Source organism: Halichoerus grypus, chromosome 7, assembly GCF_964656455.1.
Source record: "Halichoerus grypus chromosome 7, mHalGry1.hap1.1, whole genome shotgun sequence".
In the NCBI taxonomy this organism is placed as follows: Eukaryota; Metazoa; Chordata; class Mammalia; order Carnivora; family Phocidae; genus Halichoerus; species Halichoerus grypus.
In genome coordinates, this window is record NC_135718.1 from 55,641,324 (window position 1) to 55,663,185 (window position 21,862).

The window sequence follows — 21,862 nt, forward strand, 5'->3', positions numbered from 1 at the left end:
GTTTCAATTCTGGCTGATGGGCATCTGAGTGTTCCTTTTGTCATTCCTTCACCTTCTCTCTCTGTTTTAATCTTTTTACAATAAAAAGTTGGGAAAGCCGGCAAGATCCAAGTTCCATTTTTCCCAAGAGGAAGCCTGTTTACAGGTCTGAGTTTCTCTTTGGCCTGGGAAGTCTCCGTGGCCACAGCCAGGGGCCTGCTTCCCAGAGGCTGGGGGCAGGCTGCTTCCTGCAGCCTGGGATTAATGCCCTCACCAGATGTCTCACTAACTGCAAACCGGGGCTAAATATAGGTTATAACAGGAACCTACCAATTATACAACCAAGAAAGCCTACTAGAAAACAGGACCCCGAGGCTTCAGGGCACGCTCCTCCCTGTGCACGGGAGAGAGGCTTGGGGGAAGGCAGAAGGGGGTCACTCTACACCCTCAGTTCCCTCCTCCTCTGCTTTAAGAAAATTAGGATAAGAGAACACACACACAACAAACCAGCAAGATGCAGTCCCGCCATTTAGGAGCTGTGTGACCTTGGGCAGGCCACTTCCCTCTCTGAGCGTTGGCTGCCTCTGCCATTAAGTAGGAACACTAACACCAGGCTGATGGTCACACAGAGGACCCCGGGAGACAGGGAAACTCCTTTGTAAACTGTAAGGTGCTCTAACACGTAGTGAGAATCCCCCTTTTTTTTTTTTAAAGTCAACAGATACAAAGACCGTGTTAAGTGCCTACACCTGACCAGGCGGTTCCACGATTTTTCTTTAAATCCGCTTTTTCTTAGTAAAATAAACATGATCCTGACCTAACCTATCAATATCTATGAAATCAAGATTTGAGAGAGTAATTATTTTCTTCCGTACATATCACACTTCATGCATATCTATTAAATTTTAAAATGCTACCCCAGGGACCACCTAAAAGCCTCTTGCGAACCACCAGGAATAAGCAGGTGGATGCAGCTCTGGCCCAACCCCCTTATTTTGCAGATGGGAATGTGAGACCCAGAGAGAGGCTGTCACTCCCACGAGGTCACACAGCATCTTAGCCATCAGACAGCAGCTGTGACCTGGGTCTCCAGACTCTCAGGCTAGTGCTCCCTCCACCACAAGATGCCCTCCCTCACCAGGAACAAGAGTTCTCACGCCCTGGCATGCCCTAGCCTGACGGAAATATTAAAAGGACAGTGATGGACACTGAATGACAGGGATGCCAGCTCCTTTTCTGTCTTCCTGCAGTTCCAGAGAGCCCGATGTAGATCTGGGTCCCGGCGCCTGTGCCGCTTCGGGCCCGCTCCCTCCTGTCTCACAACCCACACGGGGTGGCAGTCAGCCCACCTTGGTGTGGGGGTCCGGAGCCCCTGCCCTGGGGAAGCTGCTCCCCACACCGGGGCCCCTGCTCCTCTAGCAGAGCATCAGGGAGAACAGGAGGGCCCCCAAGGGCCTCAGAAATGTTAGATGGCTGCCTGAGTAACGGAGCCCATGAACCAACGACCCCCTCAAACAGCCCAAGTCTCCAAAAGGGAAACGGTCTTCCAAGGAGAAGCCTCTGAGACAGAAAGGAACTGAGAGAGAGTGAGGCTGGGCATTTCCTTGCAAGTTCCCTAACCTCTCTGGGCCTCTCCTCGCCTCAGCGTAGAGCTGCCAATGCCGCCTCTCCGGTGGCCGGCCGAGTAAATGAAAGCATGTCCAGCAAACAGAGGGAGGGCTCACTGATCGTTAGCTTTAAAAAGGACAAAACAGGAGGATCCAGAAGGCACGAGCAGACTGGACAGGGGGCAGCATGGAGGGCTTCTCGATTGCAAAAAGGGAAGTTCGGTTCTAAGACAGGCCAGCCCCAGAGGAGTCCACAGGGGAGAAAGAAGACAGGGACAAACAGGCCCCACTCCTGTCACAGGGACTGGGGGGACCCTCCACAACTCCTGTCCTCTTATTTCTGCTCTGATCATCACTCCCCCACCCCACCCCCGCCCTTGGGGATGCAAAGAGTCAAGTGGCCACTGCCACTCCTACGGGAGCCCAGAGCCCAGCTGTTCTGTCCACTGCTGACTCAGTGTCCCCGCCAGAGCCTCCTGGGAGGCCCTGGCCGGCCCCGCCCCCAGCACAGAATGTCTGCAGCTGCCTGAGCTCTCTGCTAGCACTCAGTGAGTGACGGCCTCTCAAGGGACAGGGCTGGCTCCTCTCCCCCCACCCCCAGCGCAGCACAAGGCCAGGCAAACAGTGATCCTGGGGCAGAGGTTGGGCAGAACCAAGCCAGCGTTCCAAGCTGCCGCCCGAGTGCCCTGCTGCACACAAGGCCACACAGCAGGCCTGTGTCCCCAGGCACAGCGGCAGTCCCGTTTACAGGGGGGCCCCCATCCCCCAGATGGAAAGGCTAATCCCGGGGGAAATCACCGAGTGGGGCTCATCGTCCCCTCTGAATGATGTTGTTCCACTGGCCACACAGTTTGAGAACCAGAGGCAGCTGCTGTGGGGTCTGGCGGATTTCCTCCCGTCTGAAAGGAAGGGGTTGCGCCAGGTGCCCTCCGCGGCCCTTGGGAGTTTGGCCCAGCTGGAAGTCCAAGTCACATTCTAGCTGCGCCAGGTAACAGGTGACACTCCTGTTCCGAGAGGCTGTACGAGATCAGACGAGAAAGGCTGTACGAGAAGCCTAAATGTTTTACAGCCCCGCTTGGCAAGCAGTTTCCTGAGAGCTAGCTCACATCCCCCTCTCCTGTTTTACCCTCCTTCCATCGGAGAGCATAACCACGGCCCTGCGCGGGCGGCAGGGGCGGGGCGGCGGGGCCGGACGGTAGGCCTCGCCCCCACGCCAGCCCTGCTCCGCCCCCAAGCCCCATCCGGGCCTTCGCAGTCTTCTGCACAGCCCCCAAAAAGGGAAGGCCATTCCCCCTGCTCAGCTGGGCCCCGCACGGGTGAGACAACCTCGTGGAGCAGAGAGGGCTTGCGCTTGTTCCCTGAAGCTGCCCTCAGGAATCCCAAGTTTGCTGGGGCTGCGCCGTAACAACTGGGTGGCTTAGGGCAACAGCCAGTCCGGAGGTCTGAGGTCTGAAACCGACGTGTCACAAGGCTCCTCGACCTCCGGAGGCTCTGGAGGAAATCTTTCCCCGCCTCTGCCGGCTTCAGGCGCCTAGCCCGCCTGCCTCTGCCTCTGCCTCCGTGTGGTCTTTCCCTCTGTGTTTGTGTCTCGTCCCAAAGCTTCCCCTGCCTTTTCTTATAAAGACACTTGGCCTTCGATTTAAGGCACACCCAGGTGATCAGGATGATTTCATCTCAAGGTTCAGAACCTAATTATATCTACCAAGACCCCTTTTCCAAGTAAGGTCACATTCGAAAACATGAACGTATCTTTTTTTTGGGTGGGAGGGTGGGGTGGGGTGCGGGACCATCAATCCACTGCAGAGCTCAGTGATCAGAGTCAGAAATCGAGTTCCCATCCTTCCCCTAACTGGTCACTAGCTCATCACCATGACCCCAAACAAATACATCTCACCTATCTGGAACTGTTTTCCCATCTGGGAAATGGGTATGGTCAACCGCCTGCCGTGTCTCTCCTAAGAGGAGTCAGAACTGCAGGTCAACGAGATCACAACCAACATTCCAAACACGATGCCCATGCATCAGTGGTTCTCAAACTGAAGACATAATTTAAGGGGGGGGAAAACCATCCTAGCTCAACTCCCAAGTGTGAATCCCTGACTCACAAAAATACTCACAAAAATACTTGTTAAGTTACAAAGTTGACTACAGAGAAGTGTTACCTTTAGAACAGGTGAAAGAATGTTGTAAAGATAACCAAAAGGAAAACAATATTCTAGAACTCACGGACCACCTCCCACTCCCCAGATACATCCCAGGGCTCCAGAGAAGCCCAGCCTCCTGAGCCATCTCCCACATCCCCAAGCTGGCAGTCTCCACAGGCCTCCATGGGCCCTTCTCACCCAGGCTGAGCCTGCCGACTCCCACGTACCCCTCCTCCAACCCCAGCTAGTCCTTCTCTCCTGTCCTGGGACCAGCACCAGCAACAAGCCTCTTGCAAACAGTGCACTAACTCCCAGCACAAAGACACTGTCCAGATTGTCCAGGAGGCTGGGGAAGTTTCAGCACGTCACTCGGGATTCACACGGAGAGAAGGTTGGCTTGGAAACCTGGCCAGTCTGGTCAGAGTTCCCTCACAGGCACCACCAGAGCTGCAGCTTCCACTCCAAGCTGCACATTAGAATCACCTGGGGACGTTTAACAATTAGAGCTGCCTAGGTCCCACCCCATACCCACTGTATCAGCTCCGAAGATGGGGCCTGGTGTGTACTGGCAAAATCCACCAGGACCAGCAGCCTCAAGCCATAGTCGAGGCCCACTGATCTAGAAGGTCCTTTTGACCTCAGGAAGTGACCCAGACTCAGAATTTGGCACCAGCCCCGGAAGCCAGCATCCCACTCCACTCCAACTAGGGGACTTGGCCCCAGTCTGCAATGGGGTGGCCCCAGGGGTTGGCTTCTGCCCTCTGCCAAGCACATGGAGCCCAGCACAGCACCCGGCATGCTATGCGTGCACAGGAACTGAGTGTCTGGCCCCAGGCACCACCATGGTCCCACCATGCTGCCCCCAGCACAGCCCATCCTCTGGTAAGGGATTGGAAACAGCACAGAAAGCCTATGTGACTGGTCCAAGGCCACGCACAGTATCCTGGGAGGGGCTTCCAGCAGCCCTGGGAGTAGGTGGTTCTCTCCCAGCAGAAAGGAGGGGGGCTCTGAGCTCCTGAGTCCAGACCAGGCCAAAGCTGTTTTCCTTCTTCCCCTCCATGCAAATATTTACTTTCCTGCAGGCCAAGGTGCAAATGCCTCCCTGGGTGAGAAAGTTCCCTTTGGAAAAGATTAAATACAACACAGCAGGCACTTTCAACAGTGAGGTCCCCGGCGGGGGGGGGGGGGGGGGGGGGGGGGGGGGGCGGATGGATGCAAATGGTGGGTTGTGCCAGTCCCTTCCCCGGTGGGGGCCTCAGTCTCCTCAGCTGTAAAATGGAACAAGTGTCCCCTGTCTGCGTGGTTCACACAGGTTGCTCTGAGGATCCAAAGAGGTGAAACACAGTGTTGGTGAGGCCGGCACCCGAGGGCATCCCTCCCGTACCCTCGGGCACCCCCTGACCAACACCCTGGAGCACAGGGATCCTGCCGGTGATGCCAGCGCCCAGCACCTGTACTGCAGGCTCCGCCCCGTCTGCCTGGCCCCCAGGACGTGCAAAGTTCTCCCCTTCCCACTGACGAGGAAACTGAGGCCCCGAGAGTCGTGGCTGACTTCCACGGTCACGCAGCCCATCAGTCTCACTCCTCACCCATCACCCAAGTGATCTTCCCCTGATCTGCTACCTGATGGAGCTGGGTCTCCGTGGCCTCCAGGCCCAGCCTTCCCCGGGGGTGCGTCCAGGCCCAGCCATCGTCCCTCTGCTGTGACCGCCCTCCCTCTCTTGAGGCTCGTCTGCACTCCTCTCTGCGCTCCTCATCGTCCTTTAAGCCCCCTTCCCTCCTCTTCCAAGTCACCCCGAGGCTCCTCCACAATCCAGGCTGCCCAATGGGACAGGAAACAGCCCATGACTTCTGGCTGCTCCTGCCCACATTAGCTTCCATCCTCCTCGCGGGGTGACCCTCTGGGTGGGGAAGACGACACCTTCGTCTTCTCCGTTTCCCCCTCCTGGCCCAGGCCTAGCCTAGAGCTGGACAAATGCCCCACGTTGACTCCCAAGGGCCGCGGAGGGCACCTGGCGCAACCCCTTCCTTTCAGACGGGAGGAAATCCGCCAGACCCCACAGCAGCTGCCTCTGGTTCTCAAACTGTGTGGCCAGTGGAACAACATCATTCAGAGGGGACGATGAGCCCCACTCGGTGATTTCCCCCGGGATTAGCCTTTCCATCTGGGAGATGGGGGCCCCCCTGTAAACGGGACTGCCGCTGTGCCTGGGGACACAGGCCTGCTGTGTGGCCTTGTGTGCAGCAGGGCACTCGGGCGGCAGCTTGGAACGCTGGCTTGGTTCTGCCCAACCTCTGCCCCAGGATCACTGTTTGCCTGGCCTTGTGCTGCGCTGGGGGTGGGGGGAGAGGAGCCAGCCCTGTCCCTTGAGAGGCCGTCACTCACCGAGTGCTAGCAGAGAGCTCAGGCAGCTGCAGACATTCCGTGCTGGGGGCAGGGCCGGCCAGGGCCTCCCAGGAGGCTCTGGCGGGGACACTGAGTCAGCAGCGGACAGAACAGCTGGGCTCTGGGCTCCCGTAGGAGTGGCAGTGGCCACTTGACTCTTTGCATCCCCAAGGGCGGGGGTGGGGGGGAGTCATGATCAGAGCAGAAATAAGAGGAGGACAGGAGTTGTGGAGGGACAACTTTATTAAATCCTAGCTAGTTACTGTGGGTGATGTAGGCTGTGACCCTGAGTTCTGTCTCCCACTCCCTGGCATAGGAACACCTTGGCCCCTGGGCTCCTGGAAGTGCTTCTCCTGGCCCCACTTCCCCAGGTGGTGGGACCAGTGCTCCGCCGTGTGGGACACTTCCAGGACGGCCTCTGCCTGGACGCACATGCCCATCATGTGGCGCACGGTTTCTGCTGGTACATTGCTAGAGCCCAGGGACTAAGGGCTGGGAAGGACCCAGCCCCCGAAAAAGGCCACATGCACGCCCAAGGGTCAGACTTCTCAGCCTAGGGCTATGGCCACAGCCATCTGCTCTGCAGACAGAGCATCCCCAGAAGAAAGTAGCCTCCTCTAATAAGACAGACTCCAGAAGGTCTCACATCTTAAGTCCCAGCCCGCCTGAGCTCCACAAGGCCCCCGGGGACGCTGGGCCCTACAGGGTGCTTGATGCTTTTGCATCTCTCCTCTTGAAGAAGCCTCCCCAAGGCCTCTAGTGTATCCAGAGACAAGAAGTGTAGGAGGCTCAAAGAGGTGGTCCTTTACCCAGGATCACACAGCACTTGATCTGTGTCTCCAGCCGGCCCTGCCATCGGGTCCTGACAAGTAAACCTCCGCTTTCAGTCACTCAGACCCTATACTCCTCATAGGACCAGGCCCCTGCCACCCTCCCACCCACAACTTGGCCCTTCTTAGGCTTCCCCATCTGCTTCAGCCATGTTGGCCTACCCCGGGGCCTTTGTACGGACTACTCCCTCTGTCTGAGATGATCTCGCAGAACTTTTTTATGGCTGGCTCCTTCTCATTCCTTGGACCTCAGCTGAAATGCCAGCTCCTCATAAAGGCCTTCCTTGACCACACCATGAAAGTAGGAACTTTCATCTCCTCCCCCTGCTCCCTGATTTCCTCTTTAGCACTGATCGCAAGCTACATTTACTTACTGGTATGTCTGTCTTCCAAGGCCTGGACTAAGTCTGTCTTGTTCAAAGCTATTTCCCAGTAAACATCACAGTGCCTGGCATACACACTTGGCATCAAATAACTATTTGTTGACTGAAGGAGCAAAGAACCACCTCCACCCTGGAGAGAATTGCAGGTCAGGACTGGACTCCCCGCCTTCCACTAAGATGCAATTCAAACCCACTCACATCCATAAGTTCTCTCTGGACAAGGTTAATCTCAATCTTGTGTGTTTTGGGCTAACCCAGAAGACCTCTTTCCCCCCTGTACATGGAGCCAGCCGGTACAGAAATTTCATTATCAGTCTCTTATCTGGTTTACTCTGAGCTCCACCCCAGGCTGGCATTGTGAGTCACCCGGAGAGGTGAGGCACCAGGCTGGGTAGGAAGGAGGACAGGTTGTTACTCCTGCATCCTGGGAACAAACAGCCAAAGACGGCGAGGTCCCAATCCATTCCTACAATTTAAAACAATGCCTCTCTTAGAGGAAGAGAAGGGCTCAGGCTCAGAAGCCTAAGCTAAGGGCAAAGAAACTTTCTTGAGGCCTTAGTTTGCTCATCTGTGAAATGAATGCATTGGAAGATTCTCCAAGTGCCTTCCAGGTCTGCCTTCTTGATTCTCTGGATTTTTAAGGCCTCTTGGCCAGGCTGGGAGAGGGGACCCTAGTCCCATTGCTTCCAGATCTTCTCTGACAGCCCATTAGGCCTGGTGGCTGCTTCTCCAGGATGAAGTCACTTTCTGCTTAAATTTCACTATGTTCTCTTTGAAATGCTTGCCTAGAACAAGAGGAAAATGGGCCTGCCTGAGGATTCAAGCACAATAATAATTTTTAAAATTCAGGAAATTAAGTATGTGCCTGTAGGTACAAGGAAATATCCAGATGTGTGTTTATCAGCGTGTAACAGGGGTGCTCTCCCAGGGCCAGAACAAAGGAGACTTCTACACTCTTCAGCGTACTCACCTGAATTGCCTGAAAGGTTTTTTTAACTAAGCACACATATTATTTTCACAAAAACAATAAAGCTCTTTTCAAAAGTTAGAAATTCCTGCTGGAAACTGAATCTATTTTCTTTTATGTCTGGCTTCATCTAGTGCCTAACTGGAGGCCAGGGACATGGCTCCTTCCAGAAATGTTATTCTCCACCCACACCTTGGCCCTGACAGCAGGGGGAGACCACGGGGGGGCGGGGGGGGCAGGGGGAGGGCTGCTGAAGGTCATGGCCACCCAATGGAGTCAGGCCGCATGAGTCCTGCTCTTGGTCTGTCCCAAACTTTCTATGGGGTCTAAAGCAACTCGCTTCCTCTCTCCCGGCCCGTTTTCCTCAGTAAAATGAAAAGGTCACTCTAGAGGTGCCTTTAAGGACCCTTCTAATTCTCAGTCTATGGATCTTGAGTTCTTAGGAAAATAGAGAGGGGGGTAGGAAAAGATTGGCTAATCCTTAAGTAGCTGCTATAGTGTTTATGCTAATGTGCCAGGCATTGCTGTAAACTCTTCCCGTATATTCCTCCACTTCAGGGTCTCGGCAACTCTCCAGTATCACCCACTTTACAGATAAGGCAATGGAAGCCGCATGGCAGTTAGTGCTTAAGTCACTCAGTTTATAAATACCAGAGTTGGGATTTGAACCCACGCAGCCTGGTACACGGTCCACACTCTTAACCCTAAACTATAGGAAAATATAAAGAATCACAGGCCAAGCTATGATAATGGGGTCCATCCTTGGAGAAGGCAAGGACTTCCCATTCACCTCCCCCACCCCAAGTCCTTTCCTTCCTGATTAGTCAACATCCCCCAGCCCTGACACTCTTTTGTACCCAACTGGAAATCCTTACCCCATTGTCAAGGCAACAGGCTGATGCTTTCCAGAGGGTCAGTGCCTCCGTGATCAGCCCAGGCCACTCTGCAAATCCAAGGCCTCAGCAAATCTGACCACTGCTGGCTACACACCCAATTCATGCCCTGATCCAGGGGCCCCCACCTCAGATCCTGGCTCACAAGACACAGCTTTCCCTGAGCACTCACTCTGTGCCCAGCCCCAAGACCAGCACTTGGAAGAGGATATGAATGAGCCACGCCCCTGACCTCCAGGAGCCCACAGTCCAGCAAGGAAAAACAGTGGTGTAAATGGATCTCTAGGATACTCTGTGGTCAGTGCTAAAATTAGAGGTGTGTCCCCAGTGGGCTGAGGGCACATGTGTCAGAGTGATTCACGCTGCATGGTAGGAAGAGGAGGCCCCAATGCCTCTGGGTGAGACCTACCGGAAGGAGCCCTGAACTGGGGCCGAGGAGGCAGCCTGAAACATGCCCTGAGCCCCACCGTCCCCCTCTGAAAACGAGAGGGCCCCCAAGTGTGGGACAGGAGGTCATGTGAGGAGTTCAAGGTCACATTTATACTGACTCATAGACTGAGAAACAATTTTCATTGCTCACTCTCCTTCCCATCCTTCCCATTGCATCTGGGAGCAAATCTGTTTGGTGCCAGTTTGTCTTTCAGCCTCTCAAACACTTGCCAGCCTGCCTTTCGAACACAGAACTCAGGTCCACAGCCTACATCACCCATCCAGCCAGGATTTAATCACGTTTTGTTTTCCCTGCACTATTTAGTGTTACAGTTGCATGCTCTCGTCCATGCTCAGTATTGGTTTCCCATTGGCAGTGGCGATATAAAGCCGCCTTTTAAAAAATAATTTAAGATTAAAAAGTGAGTCAGTTTAAAGTAATAGAGTAAATAATACTATAATTGGTATAAACTCTACGAAGGGCAGTTTAACAAACACCAAAATTCTAAACGCACATACAAAACCAGGCAAAGTGGTTCTATGCTATTAGACATTCCGACTGTGATTACCGCTGGAGGGAGGGGGTGGTGACCGGAAGCGGGTGCAAGGGGGGGCTTCTGGACTCTGCTCTCCATTCTAGTGGTTGACCTGGGGGCTGATTATATATGTGTGTTCACTTTGTAAAAATCCATCAGGCTGCATCCGCTTATGATCAGTGCATGTCTGTATGTATATTATACATTCTCGTATCCTTTTAACCCACTGGTTCCCCTTCTAGAAATTACCCTGCAGATATACACACACATGTGCAAAATGACATGTTCAAAGCTCCTTGCTGCACTGCTGTTTGCAGTCACCAAAGATCGGAAACAACCCGAGTTCCCCAGCTGGGGACTGATTGAATGACTTTGGGCATAGCCTACAGTGAGCTCTATGTCGCCATCAGACAGAATGAGGCAGCCACTACCAGAGCTCCAAAATTCACACGGACTTAAATGTAAGTGAAAAGGTAAGGGCAGAACCGTGTATCCTGTGCTCCCTTATATGAAAAAAAAAAAAGAATATGTAATGCATGCACATGTCCGCGCCTAGGGCATCGTATGGCTAGGATGCTATCTTAGAAGTGAATGATAAGAAACTGATCATAGATGTCCCCTCCCCTCTGGACAGGGTGGGCGAGGGGAGGGGGGAAGCTGGAGGCTTGTCACTGATGACTACTCTTTGGTACTTTAAAATTGTGTACAGTGTCCTTGCATTTCATATTTGATAATAAGACTGAAAGCAGAAAGTCCCTTACAGAAGGCGCATGACTATGGTAAAACTTGTGGCCCCTTCCAGACCTAAGTCTGAGATGAAGGTCTTAGTACTTTGGGCTTATAAAGCACGTAACCCTTGGCCCCACTCCTCACTCCAAGGGATGGTACCAGAGATAACGGGCCTTCCTATAAGGGGTTTCCAATTAGCAGCAAAGCCTGTCTAGGACACATTATTTCCTCCCGCTGGCCTCCACCCTGCAGTGAAAATCTGGCACCTAGAGCTGCCCTGGCAGAGCTGGCAGGTGGCTGAGTTCTTGGCATGGGTGGGGAGGTTTTTAAGCAGAAATACTTCCAGGGATGGGAAGTCAAGGATTTGGTAAGGCAAGCTCAGTTGGCTAGAAAGGAAAGATTCCAAGTTCTGAGTCCCACCCGGCCCCAAGAGAAGCAAAGCAAGGGCCATTGAGTGGTCTCCCTGCAGGCCACAGGGGACAGCGACAGAACAAGGCCTTGACAGTCGAGGTCAACTATAACTGTATAACTCTCTTTCGTACAGCACCGGTCTCACCCACATGTCACTGTCTTCCCGTATCACTAATCCTAAAAACAATCCAGTGAGGTGTGGGGCAGGGTATCAGTTACCCATTTTACAGATGGGAAAATGGAGGTGCAAGGGGGTTAAGAGACTGGTCAGGGATTACACATGGAGAGAAGGGGTGAAGCCAGAAACATAGCCCCCACCTTCTGACTCCTGGTCTTCCCTTATCTTCTTACCTACCCTCCACCCCAACAACCTTAGCCTTCCCTCTTTCAACTGTGACCTCCAGAGCGAAGAGCTCCTGCGGCCAGACAAGCAAGGGGCAGGCAAAGAATCCCAGAACCAAGGGGCCTGTGAGACCATCAGGCCCAGCAGTTTACAACCCTGAATACAAACTAGAATCACCTAGGGAGCTTAAATAAGTTTAAACAAATATCTATGCCAGGGCCCAGGGATCTGTAGTGTTTTTTAAAGTCTCTGGTTGATGCTGATGCAACTTTGGGAGAGAATCACCCCCACCCCAATCCCATATACAACCTTCTGCCTCCCTGAGGCCTCCACCATCCTCTGCTCCATCCTCTGACCCCCAAATGTACTGCTCATCTCTCTTCCACATTACCTAAAATCAGAGAACTGGACTGGGAATTGGGCTTAGCCTAGTTCTCTAGATAGGCAAGTCACTTAACAGCTCTGAGGTCCCAAACAAGGAAGTGACTTGCCTGAGATCTCCCAGTGAGTCAAAAACAGAACAAGACTAGAATCTGGATCTCTTGCCCACCAGGCAAGGTCATATCCATAGAGGGGTCAAATGGAAAGTCAGACCTGTTATCAGGCAGATCTAGCTATTCCTGCTAACAGAATAGATCCAACGAGGGTCTGAAGAGGAGAATACAGTGTGCAAATGTTTCAAGAGGGATGGGAGCCAGGGATCTCCCCTCCAGTCCCTGGGCAAGTCTGCCCTGTGGCTACTGGGAGCAGGAGACTATTCTAGAGTGGCAAGGCTGGAGCTGGCTTATAGAAAGATGTCCTCATTTTTAGGTGGGGGTCCAGCCTAGTCTGAAACCTTCATAAAGAAATCAGTCTCTTGTGACAGCTAACCAGGAGGGCCCAGCTTCCCAGTCTATAATAATAATAATAATAATAATAATAATAATAATAATAGTAATAATAATAATGGCTCACACTTCTTAAGCTCTTCACTGGTCCCGGTGCTGAGCACTGTGCTTGGACTACTTCATTCAATCTCCACACCCATCCTTAAAGTTGAATATAATTACTGTTTCTATTTGCAAATGAAGAAACTATGGCCTAGAGAATTTAAGTAACTTCCTCAAGATCAGTCAGCTAGAAAGTGGTAGCGGCAGGATTCGAAGCCTAGTTCATGTCCAACCACTAACACACTGCCGCACAGCAATACACAAGAAGAGGTAAAGCTCAGTGGCTGCGGAAGTTACCCGACATCCAGGAGCTCCTGGAGACCTCCCCAGACGTGATCTGGTGAAATCCTCCCAACTACTCCGCTGACAATGCACGCCCATCCTCCTTCCATGGAAGAGGAAACCGAGGCACGGTAGGGAAGCATCTCGCTCTGGGACATCCGCAAGTAGCTAGTGGGAGTCCAGGTTTCCCCGGGAGTCCAGGTTTCCCCGCCCAATCCAGACCACAAAGCCCGACCACTTCTTCCGCACAAGCTGATGGGGAGGCAAACTCTGTAACACCCGGTACACCGTGGTAACCACCGCCTAGCGCACCAGCCGATGCGCAGCAGACGCGGAAAACCAACGCTCTGGGCAGGTGCACACGGGTGAGCCACGGAGCGCTCCTTCGTCGTAGTCAACGGGCTCTAACGCTCCGGGCCCATCCGCTGCTGACATTCAGGCTGAGCCGGGCGCCACAATTTCCTGCTTCCCAGGGAGAGTGGGACGAGGAACCAGACGTGCACTCCCCGCGCCCTCCCTGGAGCAGCCAAGTCTAGACCCTACCCCGGTACGGCGTCCAGGGAGTGTCGGCACCACACACGCCCCCATCTCAGGTCCCCCTGGGGTCACTCACCCAGAACACCGTGGAGTAGATGACCAGCGAGAACTTGAGCCAGAGGTAGGAGAGGCGCGCGCAGTAGCGCACCTGCTCGGAGTCCCCGCGGGGCATCCTGGGCACTCTCCGCGGGGCTCCGGGGCTCCGGGGCTCCCGGGCTAGGTCCGTCGCCGTGAGCAGCCCCACCTGCGGCTGCCAGCCCGGCCGCGCGCCCCGCCACCCGCGCCGGCTCCGGGACTGACATGGGCTGGCCGCAATCACAGCCGCGGCCCGGACCAGTCCGCCCAGCGGCCAATGGGCGCGAGGACGCGGCCCAGCCTCTGGAAGGGGGCGGGCAGGGGGGCGGGGCCGCAGCCCGGGACCCGCTGGAGGCGCAGGGAGGGGAGGGGGCGAGGGTTATGCAAACGAGGTCTGGGGCCGCGCTGCAGACGCCGGCGCGAAGGGCGCCGAGGGGGGCGTGGGAGAGTGTGCACAAAGGTGCGCCGGGGAGAAAGCCCGCGTACCGAATCGGGGGGACGTAGAGAGGCGCGCTTTCTACTGTCGGCCAGAGGGAAGACTGTAGGAAGAGGGCAGGTATTAACCGCTAAGGTGTTAAAAGCGTGCAAATGAATGTGCACGCCGTGAATGGAATAAGGAGGTGGAGCTGCTCAGCCTGAGGGGGGTGGAGGACAGACTTCAGTTAGGAAGGTGTGGCAGACCAGGGTGGGGCTAAGGGGTCCCCTTGGAGTTGGGGCCGCGAGTTTACTTTTGTCACAGATCCCCAACTAGCCTTTTTCCAACAAGTCTCCGGGAATCCCCTTCTCTGAGGCCGGTGGAGATCCCAACACTGCCCCCCAGGGCCTCCTCCTCCGGGAAGCCCTCCCACCACCCATCCACAGGCCAGGTCAGTGGCCCTGGCCCTTGCTGCACACACTCAGTCCTGGTCTGACCCAGCCTCTCCCCTCCCAGCGTTTCCTCGTTCTGGGGTCAGAGTCTGTGTCCCATGGCACCCCTGCACACACCCAGCCCAGGTCTGACCCAGCCTCTCCCCTCCTGGCGTCTCCTCTGCCTGGGGTCAGAGTCTGTCTCCCAGTGCCCCATCTTGACTCCTCCGCTGTTTCCCGGGGAGCTCAGCCTGCGGCTTGGGAGTCAGGCAATTGTTTGGGGCATTCAGTAATTAAATGTGTGGCCCAGAGGTCGAGCTCAAGGCAGTGCTAGACGGGGTGCCTGGTGGTAGACTGCAGGAATGGCACCCTAGTCCAAGTCCGCGGCCCTGGACTCCCAAGCCTCACATATATAATACACACTCCCAGAGAGAGAGACGCCGAGACAGACCAGGCCCGCCCCAGCCCCCAGGCCTCTGCCCTAGAAGGAAGAAAGTAAGGTTGGGATAGCATGTCCTGTCCTCTTCAAGGTCCTTCTAGCCAGACTAAGAATCAAATTGACATGAGACAGATTAACAGGAGAAAATCAAATTTAATAGAATACATATGAGGAATCCACATAGATGTGAAAATTCCAAAGACAGGCAAAATGAGGTACATATGTCATTCTGAACTAAGGAGAAAGGGGTAGGCATCTGAGAATTCAAGGAAGAAATACAATTCACAGGAAGATGAAAAAGAGTAAATGTTTGATAAACAAATGTTTGTTGGGTGCCCCGCCCCCCGGAACAATAGGACACAGAGGACTTGGCTCAAACAGGCCTTGTTAGCTTCCTCCCTTTCTACCAGACCTACTTTATTATTTTTTTAGAGAGAGGGGGAGGGGCAGAGGGAGAAGAAGAGAGAATCTTAGGCAGGCTCCACGCTAAGCGTGGAGCCTGACGTGGGGCTCGATTTCACGACCCTGAGATCCTGACCTGAACTGAAATCAAGAGTCGGAGGCTCAACCGACTGAGCCACCCAGGCGCCCCTACCATACCTACTTTATATCATAATGTAGTTATCTGTGTCTTCCTGGAGCAGATGCTCCATCTAAATTCTTTTTAGGCAGTTGAGGGGGAAGTAAAGAGCTTTTCCTGAATCTGCTGGGCTTTGATGCTTTTTAATTCAAAATAACCTTCATGCCAATGTGGCCCATGTGGGGGCAGCCAGCCCTCGGCCCCTGCAGTTGGAAGGCAATGCCTTGCCTGGAGAAGTCAAGGGAATTCAGTTTCCTGGTACTAAAGGAGCCAGTCCTGCATGGGTGTTCGTGTCGGGTAGGGACGCAGAACCAGGGACTGCTGCACGTGACCTGAAAAGAGTAGCCAAGGGCTACAAAGACATCTTACCACAGTGTTAAAAGTTGTCCTTTGAGGAGGAGGACACTAACTTTTTACCCTTCTTTGGGGGACTAGCTTCCCACCCCCAGCCCTGCAGAGCTCACCTTACACCCTCTCTTTGAGGTACTGCTCTCATCCCCTAGTCACCCCCCCTCCCAGGGGCTGTCTGTCTCCATCTCCCTGGGGGTGAGCCTCCCCACTGGGGTTTTCTTTCCAGTTGTGCTTGGCCTTTGTTCTGGCCTCTAGCTAGCTGTACTTTCTCTTCTATTTCAAGTCTTCCCTGGTGACATCCCCATCCAGCAACCCCTGTGGGCTCTTCCCGAGCCCCTATAAGTAGTGCCCCGAGGGAGGGGGCTGTGACAGCCATGCGTGGGGAGCCTGGAGCTCGTTGGGACTAGCACACCCTTCCCTGGGCTCCTGAGCATCTCTGTTGCCCTTCCCCACCCCTAACCTGACCCCAAGTACTGTGGGCTGCCCCCAGCCACATTTGCAAACACTGAGATCTCAGAAGAAGTGACACCTTATTTTTAACTTCTCCCTCTTTTTGCCAGGAGCTCTGGGCTGGGGGTCAGCAGCCTAGGGCTAATCCTGGTTTTGTTGTGAACGTTTTGAGAAACCATTAGAATGTGTGGCACAGATAGTGTGACATACAGGGGTGAGTGTGGCCCTGGCTGCAGTTTACAACCACCTAGTGAGTTTTAAAGCTATGCTGAGGGGTGCCTGGGTGGCTCAGTCGGCTGAGCATTTGCCTCTTGGTTTCCGCTCAGGTTGTGATCTCAGGGTCATGGGATCGAGCCCCTCATCAGGCTCTGCATTCAGCGCAGAGTCTGCTTGTCTCTCTCCCTCCCCTGGTTTGCTTACGCTTTCTCTCTCTCTCTCTCTCAAATACATAAATAAGTAAAATTTTAAAAAATAAAAAATAAATGGATGCTGATATCCAGGCCCCGCCCTAGTTCAGCAAAGTCAGAATCACCACCAACGGGGACCTAGGAATCGGTATTATCTTAAAGGTCCCAGGTAATTTCTAAAGTGCAGCCAGGACGGCGTCTCACCAATCCAGAGGTAATCATGCGGGGGAGGTGGTCATTTCACAGCTAGACCACATTCCAGAGGTCACCCAGCTAGCCAGTGGTGTGCTGGTGAAGGTTTAATATCTGCCTCTCTGTTGGTGGGGGGTGGATGGGAGGGCTCCTGTTGCTGGTTTTCAGAGCGGGAATTCTTCCACCTGTGGTCCCTGGGCGTTAAGAAAAGACAAAATCACACAAACAGCTCTCCACACCTCTGCAGCTGTCCCTCTTTCAGTCCACCCGTGCAGCTTTACCGATTAGCCCAGAGAACCCCACCCATAATGACAGAATGCATCCATGAAATTCACGGCTCATCAATAGCATAACAGGTATTTTTTTTTTAAAGATTTTATTTATTTATTTAACAGAGAGAGAGAGAGAGAGCACAAGCAGGGGGAGCCGCAGAGGGAGAGCGAGAAGCAGGCTCCCCACAGAGCAGGGAGCCCAATGTGGGACTCGATCCCAGGACTCTGGGATCATGACCTGAGCTGAAGGCAGACACTTAACTGACTGAGCCACCCAGGCGTCCCAGCATAACAGGTATTAGAAATGAGCTCCCCTTTGCTGAAATCAGTAGTATTCAAGATATGTAGATTGTCTAAAATGAGACACCACCCCTTTCTTGTTCAGAGTAAAAGAATTTCACTTAGAGATGAAGTGTGGGGCTAAATCTTTGAGGATCCCATGTTCTAAGGTATCTGGCTGCCTGACGTGACCAGCAGTCTCAGGAACGTTGCGTCTTCCTTGAGTGGACCCTTCATGCAAGGTGGTAGAGCGCCTAAAAGCACAGAGAGCTAGGCCTTCGCTGACTTTACAGAACAGATTGTAGGAACCCGTTTTGTGGCTACTGGCCAATAAATGTTTGTTTTATAGATATTTTTATGGATGTCACAATTTGTTCTGAGATCTGTTTTCATGATAACCTGGCAAGCAGATTGTAGGAGGAAATACCTAACCGACACTGTTAACGGCTACTGCTTATGAGAAAAGAACCTAAGGACGTGCAGCACCGCCTTGGCTTGCACAATAAGTCCGCCTTCACGCCCCTGGGTAATTGACTGTGCCTCTGGTTCCCCATCTGGGAAACCAGGAGGTTGGACCCTTTCCCTTCTAGCTCTAACAACCTTAGCTATAGTCCTCGTGGTCAACTCGGTGAGCAAATGTATACCGAGCTTCTCCTGTGAATCAGGCCCTGCCCCAGGCTCTGGGATACATCCGTAAGCAAGATAGCCGAGTCTCTGTTGTCTTCTACTGGGGAGGGAGTTGTGGGGACATATAACGTATATGAAAACAAACACACGAAAGGGAGATGTCAGGCAGTGATATGTATTAAAGATCTGGAAGAAGAGCTTCCTAATGGAAAAGACAGCAAGTGCAAAGACTATGAGAGAGGGACAGCCTTGTCCTGAGTCCCAGGGGGGCTCAAGCAAGGGACTTCGGGAGGGTAGAGGGGGTGACGTTGGACCTAGGAAGGAGCCTCGCAGCTTTGGCAAGTGGTTTAGACTTATTTCCAGTTTCAGTGAGGGCCACAGGGAGGTTTTCAGCTGGGACGTGATACAAAATGAGATTGATGCTTCAGAAGGCCGCAGCACAGAGCAAGGACAGGGGGGTGCTGGCTGGGAGGGAGGCTGGTGAGAAAGTCAATCTCAGAGCAAGAAGGCTGGGGCTGGGCTGGGGCACAGCACCAGAAATGCATCTTGGACATAGAGCCAACAAGACTTACTGGCAGATTGGATATGGAATGTGGAGAAAAGAGAAATCAAGGATGATCCCAAGGGTTTTTGCCTTGAGCAACGAGGTAAATGTCGCTGTCCTTTATTTACCAAGGTGAGGAAGCTCAGGGAGAGGAGGGGGAGGTTGGGTTGAAAATCAATTACTTTGTTTGGCCATTTAATTTTTTGAGATATCTTTTTAAAATCCTGGTGGAGTTGTCCAGGGAACTCAGAGGGGAGGTTTGGATCGATTGATATAAAATTGAGAATCATCAGATCAAATTAAACCATGTGAGATCATCTAGGAAGAAGACGTATGTACCAAGAGAAGAGAGACAAAGACAGACCCTGGAGCCCTCCAGCATGGAGAGGAAGAGGGGCTGGCAGAGGAAAGAGAGAAGGTACAGCCCCTGAGGAGAAGGAATTGGAGGCCAGTAAGGTAACGGGGATAACTGGAGAAGAAAGAGCTTCGAGAAATTAGAAGAGGTGTGCCATGGGAGTTAGTATCCTGGGAACTTTCCTTAATACACTGAGGATTCATCTACACCTCAGAGGTCAAGTAGGGGTAGAACAGAGAACTGACCATCAGCTTTGCAAGATGTGGGTCATTGGTGACTTTGATAAGAGCTCTTTCAACCAAGCAGTGGGGCCAAAAGCCCTGAGAGAGGGAGGGGAAGAAATGGAGAAAGCCAGGACAGACAACACAGGGGAGTAGACACTCCCAGGCAGGTGTAAGAAAACATTTGGCCAAGAATGGACACTTGGAACTCTTCCCAGTCTGCCAAATAGCCTCCCAGGCCAAGGACACAAGAGTTGGCCTCTATTTGGGAAAATCTGAATGGCCATCAATTCTTTGCAGCTTCTCCATCAAGAGGTAGAATCTATTTCCTTACCTCCTGAATCTATGCCAGCTTCTGGCTTGCTTTCACCAACAGAATGTGACAGCAGTGAGGTTGCTTGAATTGTACATCTTGGAACCAAGAGGCCTAGCAGCTCCTGCTTTGGCCCCTCTTGGAATGCTCCTGCCATGAGAACAAATCAGAGCTAGTCTGCTGGAAAGACCATGGGAGCTAGAACCCGGCTTCCTGGCTGACAGCCACCAACTACCAGACATATGAGTGACAGCATCTTAGACCATCCGGACCATCACCCTAACAGCTGACTATACATGTGTGAATGAGTCCAGCCCAAATGTGTCAACCTAGAGAATCATGAACTAATATGTGATTGTTGTTGTAAGACACTAAATTCTGGGCTGGTTTGTTAGACAGCAAAAGCTAACTGGTACCATTCTTAGAGTCAAAAATTTTTATTTTTTTTTATTTTAAAGATTTTATGTATTTACTAGAGAGAGAGAGAGAGCACAAGCACCAGCAGGGGGAGGGGCAGAGGGAGAAGTAGACTGCCCACTGAGTGCAGAGCCCTCAGTGGGCTCGATCCCAGGACCCTGAGATCATGACCTGAGCAGAAGTCAGACCCTTAACTGACTGAGCCACCCAGGCGCCCTGATTCAAAAATTCTTAAAAACACAAACTCAGATACCCATCTCTTTCTTTCTCTCTCTTCCATCCATTCTTGTCCCAAAGTACTGCACTTTTGAGTCTATATGTTTATTCTCAAGAGGAGACTCACTTGTCCTTTGGGCTTTCCTTGACTGCTTTGGGTGCCACCCCCTGGCTCAGACTTTAGGCCACTTCTCCTCCTTCCCGTCCTATTTGAAGTCTAGGTTCTCCATTTATTCTCTACCAGTTATTTGGTTAGCGTCAGGCACTGAGCTGTGGGCTTTCACATCCTCAGCGCTAAAGTCCTCAAAATCTATGGGATTTGATATGATAGATCCCACTTTACAAAGGAGGAAACAGAAGTTCAGAGAAGCAAACTGACTTTTCTCCATTAGGAAGTTCAAGTGTTATGTGACTCAGCAAGCAATGTGCTTCTACGCTAATGCAATTAGCCCCCAGCTACGCCAGAGTGAAATGAGTTAACTAGGTGGCTTAAAAAGCAACTGGGAACAATACACTCAGCTCACATATTGAGAATTCGATACTGGTTAGAGTGCAAACTTTATATAGAGTTAGTGTGGGTTTCTGCAAAATAGTAGTTCCATGAGATTTTAAGCGTTTTGTAAAGAAGGATCTATCAAGTAAGTCTGGGAATGTGCGGACTTCAGAGCCTTTACCGCAGGAACGGAGGCTGCGCATGTCTGGGAGGAGAGAGGGGTATGCAGCCCTTTCCCGGCTGTGCCTGATTGCATGACTCGGTTTCCCCCAGACACCAGCTATAACGTATCAAAGAACCACTGTCCTTCAGAATATACTTTGGGAAATGCTGTCCTGTGGGACGGGTTCCTAATTCTTTTAAAGTTGGACGTGACCTCCTCAAAGTTATATGCTCTATATTTAAGAGGAAAATCAGAAACAGATTATTTCCGCTTTGTGCTTGAACTTGCAAAATTATACAACTTCCTTTGCTGTGATTGTCGGACAACCAGATCCGTTTGTGATCATACCTCTTAGGGCCCTGCATGGGGTGAGGGACACATACTTGATGACCTTGGGGACCAGGTGAATTCCGGACGAGGGCCTCCAAGGAAAGCCAAATGCTCATGCTCAGAGGGGCTTGGGTCACTCCAGCCATTTCCCATTTTGTAAATCCCCTGAAGAGCTGCCTCCTTCTGTCCTCCAAGAAGGCTGGGGGACTCCTTTGCCTCCCACAGCCTCTCTCCTATCCTTGGCTGCTGGACACCCCTTCTCACAGCCCCACCCCCAGACTGCTTCTAAGGCCTTCAAAAGCCTCAGGCCACTCAAAAGCCTCCTTCTGGGCAGAGCGAACCAAACCACCTGTCCTAGAGGCCCACTCTGGTCCCGGGAGGCCCGCTGGGCTCTGGCCCTTCCCACCCCTCCTTCTAGAGATAGGATCCGGGATCAGTTATGCAAACGTTTCCTCCCACAGAGGTCGGCCCAGGCCCTCCTTCCTGCTGTCCCCTGTTGTCCCCACAGCAAGTCTGCTCCTGACCAGCCGGCTGGAGCTGACGTCCTCAGGAGCAGCTGCGGGTGGGCATGCAGGTAGCAGGGGCGTGGGGGAGAGAGACGTCAGCCTAACTGGCCGGTCACAGGGGACTCCCACTGAAGGGTGGCACAGCCACGCCAGGGAGCCCCGTGCAGACTTTGGAAGTGATGTGGAAAAGCTTGAGTGTGGTAGGAACTGCTCCTCGGACGCGGAGGCTCTGTCTGTTTGGGAGTGGAGGTGGGGCCCGTGTCAGGTTCTTGAGCGCAGCCTTCTGGGCCTCCGCTCCCAGTGACGGGAGGGCGAAGAGAGCAGTGGTGTCGCAGGAGGGCAGGGACTATGGAGGAACTGTTGTCAGCCTTCAGAAGGGGCATCTCTGGAGTCCTAAGGGG

At 53.0% G+C, this 21,862-nt stretch overlaps 1 protein-coding gene across 3 annotated transcripts in view; it reads right to left on the bottom strand.

The window, feature by feature from the left end:
* The window catches only part of TSPAN15 (tetraspanin 15), a 49,650-nt gene extending 35,954 nt beyond the window's left edge, over positions 1-13,696 (bottom strand). Inside the window, exon 1 of one of the 3 annotated variants that reach the window (XM_036113807.2) lies at positions 13,462-13,696. In XM_036113807.2, coding sequence (XP_035969700.1) covers positions 13,462-13,557 — 96 coding nt within the window. In that variant the 5' untranslated portion in view covers positions 13,558-13,696. The remainder of the gene's footprint in view (positions 1-13,461) is intronic. The other 2 variants (XM_036113804.2, XM_036113805.2) reach the window with 2 other exon arrangements.
* Positions 13,697-21,862: the final 8,166 nt, after the last annotated feature.